Source organism: Lingula anatina, chromosome 5 (assembly GCF_051362555.1).
Source record: "Lingula anatina isolate TDL-2025a chromosome 5, LinAna3.0, whole genome shotgun sequence".
Classification (NCBI taxonomy): Eukaryota; Metazoa; Brachiopoda; class Lingulata; order Lingulida; family Lingulidae; genus Lingula; species Lingula anatina.
This window is the reverse complement of record NC_141771.1, coordinates 18,384,432-18,390,760: the sequence shown is the minus strand read 5'-3', so window position 1 is coordinate 18,390,760 and position 6,329 is coordinate 18,384,432. Positions and strand designations below refer to the sequence as shown.

At 40.7% G+C, this 6,329-nt stretch overlaps 1 protein-coding gene across 2 annotated transcripts; it reads left to right on the top strand.

The window, feature by feature from the left end:
* Positions 1 to 216: 216 nt before the first annotated feature.
* Positions 217 to 5,208, top strand: LOC106160705 (beta-1,4-mannosyl-glycoprotein 4-beta-N-acetylglucosaminyltransferase-like). Of its 2 annotated transcripts, none has more exons than XM_087012481.1 (2): positions 217 to 604; positions 3,423 to 5,208. In XM_087012481.1, the coding sequence occupies exon 2, from the start codon at positions 3,623 to 3,625 to the stop codon at positions 5,027 to 5,029; it is 1,407 nt and encodes a 468-aa protein (XP_086868607.1). In that variant the 5' UTR covers positions 217 to 604; positions 3,423 to 3,622; the 3' UTR covers positions 5,030 to 5,208. The 2 variants fall into 2 exon arrangements, with proteins under 2 accessions (XP_086868607.1, XP_013392827.2); XM_013537373.2 differs by having other exon boundaries at positions 217 to 728.
* The last annotated feature ends 1,121 nt before the right edge of the window (positions 5,209 to 6,329 follow it).

Below are 6,329 nucleotides of genomic sequence, written 5' to 3'. Positions count from 1 at the left end.
AGCCGTATTGTCCTCTTCAATCCGGACAAAGCAACCGAACTGGCGAGTGTATAACCCACTTTAAGGCTACCTCACCTCTCCTCGCTGATCTTTCGTCGTTGCAAAATAAAAAAAAATAATAATAAAAAAAAAATAATAATAAATAAATAAATAAAAAAAAATGAATAAATAAAATAATAAATAAATAAATAAATAATAATAATAATTAAAACGGTGTGAGTCGCTCCGGATAGGACGATTTTGTAGTAGTTTAGACGATAGTCGCTCGCCGCCATCAGTCCCTTTGTACAGTTTGGAGATATCCCGACCCCTCAACACCGATTGCATATCAATCTATAATCACGCTCCCCGTGATTAGAAATTTAAAATTAGAAATTTTTTCCACAGCCCAGACCTTCAAGTTATTTTAAATGGACAAAAACGCGGACAGCGATAATTTTGTCATTTTTGAGAACAGGCGAACAATAATGCGTGCGCGGATATCAGTTTTAAAATTAAATCAAGGTGGCCTTATATATGAACACATAGTGAATATAACCAGGATAGTAGACCGACAAAAACTACTGTGCGGGTGCAACAGTTAAAAGCATGATAGAATAGGAAGGTATAGTCTGAAGTCTTTTTCTCTGGTTGTTTAGTTCATTGTATAGTGAGAGCCGAGCGTGCCGCCCGTGGTACTCATTCGGGGCGAGCTTAGGAAAAATTAGGAGCTGACGACCCTGACTACGGTACAGTACTCACAATGCTAGTATAATAGTCATTATTTGTCATGTGTAGATTCCCAGACTTGGCAAAGGTTGATATAGGCCATGTGAATCAGCACAGACACTTTGAAATGTACAATAGGTGTGCCCCATATATGTGCATAGGGACCATTCCCAAACCCTATCGTATTAACTGTGGATCGATCTATCTCCAAGGGTTTCTAGCTAAACTGCAATCAACTTAAGCGGTTTAGATGTCTGTCACGCCTACTGAAGCTGCTAGGGGGTAATTAATTATCGTTAAACAGCTTCAGTAGGCGTGCCAGACATCTAAGCCGTTTAAGCTGAAAGCAATTTAGCGAGAAACCCCTTGGAGATAGACCGATCCTGTTAGATTGATCTAGGTATGGAAACCCAGTCTATGGCTACTGGGTACATGTAGGTAGGTTACATGCAGTTGCGATATGTTATGACAAATTTCACGCCTTGCCCAGGCAGCTCAACGTTATGCTGCAGTCTATGGGCCCACTAACAAATATTCTAACACCGCTGACAACACAGGCGATGAAAATTCCGTCGGTATTGTTGCATTTTTTTAGCATTTAATACAACAAAAACCATACTGGCGCAATAGCTACATAAAATAGCATCTCGGCAAAATAATCTTGGTATCAAACGCACGGTTTCAATTGCTGTTTTCATTTGAATGTAAAGATGTTTACTCCCTGTTACACTGGGCCTACGACCGATCTGAGACCGACTTTTTCCCTCTCTTATCCCCTTCAACAAAATTTGATAGTCAACATCAAATTTATACATCAGTCGTAAAGAACAATAAATATGACAGCATTATCTCTAGTTACTAGCCCGGTGTAATCTATGCTTTATCTATATATTTATCTATATTATCTATATCTACAGGGTTGCTATTTAATATGGAATATTTTTTATCATTGTTATTTTTGAGTGCTGATTTAATTTTTTTGGTTGGATTCATCAAAAAAAGTATGTCACTGAGTGATACAAACATCCAGTCTTCTGTTGTGAGATATTTTGGTCAATAATATCAAATCTGACATAAGATGCCATACAAAAGAAAGGAACACCCTCAGAAAACCATATCAACATTTTGATGTAAGTATTAACTTTAAGCTAAGGTATTAAAGAAAATGATAGCCTCCGGACAGTGATATGTTACACAGTCAAAGAACTCACTACAGTAAATCATGAAAAGTCAGTAATTGCGGGTATGACCTCCAGCAGCCGCTTGCAGCGCCCTCATCCTACATGGCATATCCTGTGACACGTTTTTTTAGAGTTTGGATGGGAACATCATTCCACGCAGTGATATTTGCCTGTCGCAATTCATCACTTTTTACCGGATGATGACCATAGCTATTAATTCTGTGAGTTACTTTTGCCCAAAGTTTTTCAATTGGGTTCAAATTTGGAGAGTTTGCAGACCAGGGCAGTTGCTGAACCCATTGGTTTTGAAGAAAATCAGTGATTCTGCGGGCTCGATGTGGGGTTTCGCAGTCGTCTTGGTACACAAATTTGTTCCTGAAGATGACTCTTACCTATCGAAGTATTGTTTGCTGTAGAATGCCTCTGTAGGAATCCTGGATGAGGTTGCCTCCTAGAGAAACCAACTGGCTCTGGGCACCGACATAAAATGCTCCCCAAACAGAGACGTTACCATCCCCTGCTTGCACCCTAGGCAGTACACAATCATCGTTTTATGTCCCTCGTACACGTCGGTGAACACGGATTCGACCATCAACCCCAAAAAATTCATATCTGGCCTCATCACTGAAAACGACGCGATTCCAGTGTTTTGGCTGCAAACGCACGTGGTCCCCAGCCCATTGCAGACGTCGCTGTATATGACCTGCTGTTAACTGTGGTTTCCCTACTGGCCTTCGTGCAAAATAACTGGCATGCAGTAATCTCTTGTTCACGAGGGACCTTGAAACGGGCGTTTAAATAACATTCTGCCTCTCTTTTCTGAGGACACTGGTTGTCTTTGTACGACCAGCACGGCGTCCTCTAAGGAGATGGCGGTCCTGTCTTCTTAGTGTGATACGGGGACACCCTGGTCGAGGTATTGGAGTAGGTGCCCCTGTTGCAGCATTTCTTTGGTGGACTTTACAAACGGTTCCTGTTAAATGTTGAATTACCTGGCAATTGCTGTCTGTTTCTGGCCATTTTCTCTGAGAGCAAGAATCCCATAGTAAGTTGCGTTGCGTAGATGTCGAACCATATCTTCACTAAGGTACCTGTCAAGTTTCAGAGCGATCCCTTTGTTGCTTCTCTAAACACACTCCAAAGATTGACCAAACCCATGTGTTTTTGTACAAGGGCAGAAATTGCCGAAAAAATCACCCCTCACATTTCTGACCACAGAACATGCAACTGCATGCATCAATTGTTTCGAGAGTTGTGTGGTAATTAGGTAATACACCTGGTTACACATGGAGTGACACCTCAGTTTTAGATTTAAAACAGTTAGAGAGAAATAAAATATTTTGTAGAACATTTACTCGCCAAAAAATAATATTCCATATTAAGTGGTAACCCTGTATATCTATATTAGTAATCCGGCTTTATCTATGATCGGTCGGTAACGATGAAATACAATGGATATTTATTAATGCATCATCTCCACTGTAAAAAATCCAACATTTGTATGCCTTAAATTTATATAGAAATATTCTTTAGGTATGCATGATAAACTGGGCATCATCTTCGGTACAGTCTCAATTCCGGCGCCTTTCTACAGAGAGCATGAGGATTAGTCAGAGTGGCCAAAGAATTCTTATATCATTCTGATAACATTTTTTGAACATTATTTCGGACAGAAGCCGATAGAGAAGGTCTACAAGGAGAGAAGTTAGAAGTTAGCTGAATGGTTAAAAAACATGTTTCGGAGCATAATACCCCGGATTAGGATTCGCAGACGCCTATTATTTATACTTGTGATGGCTTTTCAACTGTGTTTCCTTCTGTATGTCCTTTTCATGAACTACAAAAGTAACGTCAAAATTGGTAAGAATGTTGGTTCAAGCACTGGGCGCCTTAATGAACAAAAACTGATGAGAACTGCTAAAAGTTCTGTGGCTACATGCAAAACAAAGGCAACCAGGCGTTTTCCAGATCTGTATTCTATTGCTCCAGTTCAGCTGGACAAAACAAATGTGGGAGATCAGTATTTCGTCTCATATAACGGAACTCGATGTTTCAAATTTGGTACTCTTAGGCGAAAGGAAAAGAATGGGTGTGTTTGTCAAAAAGGGTGGACTGGAAACGCCTGCAGCACACCAGAAGTTGCAAGGGTAGGGATTTCGAAACTCCCACAAGAAATTCAAAGAAAAATAAAAATTCGCAAACATCCAAGAAAGGTCGTTATTTCAATGCTCCTGAATCACGAATTTGACACTCTGGAAGCACTTGTGCGTGAGCTAACAGGGTTAGTCGACGTAGTGATGATAGAAGAGTCGAATTTCACGCTTCACGGGGACCCCAAATTACCTTTGTTCTACCAAAAGCTACATTCTGGATATTTGTGCGATTTTTACTCAAATATCATCTATATTTATTTAGACCACTTTTTGGCAGACGGTAAAACGAACGGATTCAAGATGGAGGGATATGCAAGAAACTATATCAGCAAGGGATTCCCGAGCATTGCAGAACTACGACCAGACGATCTGTTTCTTCATCTTGACGCCGATGAGGTTCCGTCCCGTGATGCAATAGCCTTTCTCAAATTCCATGACGGGTACCCTGAGCCCTTTGGCTTTGTTCTGAGGTGGTCTGTGTACGGATATTTCTGGAAAATGAACCGTGTTTGGACAGTGCAGTCCGCAGGGTGTTCGGTAGGCATGCTCCGCCAAGTTTATGACAACCAACCTGGTACAGTACGAGGAGGAATAGGCCACATTCAACAGGGAAAGATAAGAGAGTACAAGAAAGGAGGCAACGATGTATTGGTATGGCAACTCGGGGAACAGGGTAAATTTGCCGGATGGCATTGCTCATGGTGCTTCGATATAAATGGCATCAAAACGAAGTTGTTATCCGCCTTGAGTGGGGATGGAGAGCGTTTTGGTGATGATCCGAAAAAGCAGAAATTGGACTTCCTTCGTACCTTAGTGAGAGAGGGACGCTGGTTTGATGGCGATTATCTGGAGCCAAAAGGCATAAAAATGGCCTCTCCCGCTACCGACAAGTTTTTCGCCCCTAATTTTATATTATCAAATAAGAAACGATTTAAGCATCTTATCACAAACTATCTTTTGGATGAAAACAAAAAAGATGACAAATAGGCAACTGCATGAACTGAGCATATAAACAAAAATTATTTAATAATTTGGAGCAATTTAAACAAAAATATGAGTATGTATATGATAATTTTTACTTGTAATTGGGTCTTCTCAACATTGCCGAATGTACTAGTATAGTATTTTTCATGTAGATTCTTCCAGTGATCAATGCGTTCTTTAAAGATACACACACTGGACAAAAGAAGTGTCACCCCTACTGAGCCAATACTATGGGGGAGATAAATGACTGTGGAATGATCCCGCACGAAAATGCAGTAGTATCGAAGTAGCAAAGAAGCATTAACGCGGTAGTGGTGTGGAGCATATTTGCAGTAGAAATGCAGTATAGCCTACTGCAATTCTACTTCAAAAATTACATAGGGTTGTACAGAGGAGGAGCATTAATGCAGTAGATTAGCAGCATGATAGAAACATGTTTCAAATATGCTAATTAGCTCCCCTATCGAAGCAGATTTTAAGCATGTTTGCAGTATGATTGCAGTAGTCTACTGCGCTGGAGTATCTACTTCGTTTTCGTGCGGGATATGCTCCTGGTATCATTTTATTAACATCAAATTTCACAAAAAATCACAAAATGAGAACAAAATATACATTCTACCAAAATATGCAGTTTCAAGTCCAAAATTAGTACTTAGTGGCATAGCCACGTGACCTAATAATAGGTGCCAGTCTACGAGGCAAGGATTCATATAATTGTCTGTTGCGTTCAGGGCTTATGCTGGCCCAAGCATGAAACACTGAATATAACAGAGTTTCTCTGCTGGTTAGACGGGCATTTGTCAAAAGTTTTGACATATCATTCCACACATTTTCTATTATGGTTGCTTCCGGACTCTGGGCAGGCCACATCACCCTGCGAATGCCCTGTTGGTCAAACCAATCATCAACTGCTCTGGGCCTGTGACAAGGAGCATTGTCATCCTGGTGAACAAATGGATAATTCGTGTCACCAAACATGTTAGTAATAGATGGTAGCAAGCCTGACTCCAAAACATCGATATATTTCTGGTGATTCATGTTTTCATCAACCACAATCAATTCGCCCACGTCATGGATGCTGATGCAGCCCCACACCATGATGAATATGCTGCTCCGGGTTCCAAAATTCAGTACATGTGGTTCAAATGCTTTACCAGCAGTTCGCCAGCATCGTACCCGTCTGTCATCAGAGGTCAGACCAAAGCGACACTCATCAGAAAAAAATATATAGGACCAATTGTCATGGGCTGTCCAGTTCCAGATCCTGTTGACCCTAGTTCACTCTACGTTGCCTCTTTTGTAA

What these genes read in the sequence shown, in the direction of transcription:
- LOC106160705 (XM_087012481.1), top strand. Translation starts at nt 3,623, where the DNA reads ATGTTTCGGAGCATAATACCCCGGATTAGGATTCGCAGACGCCTATTA.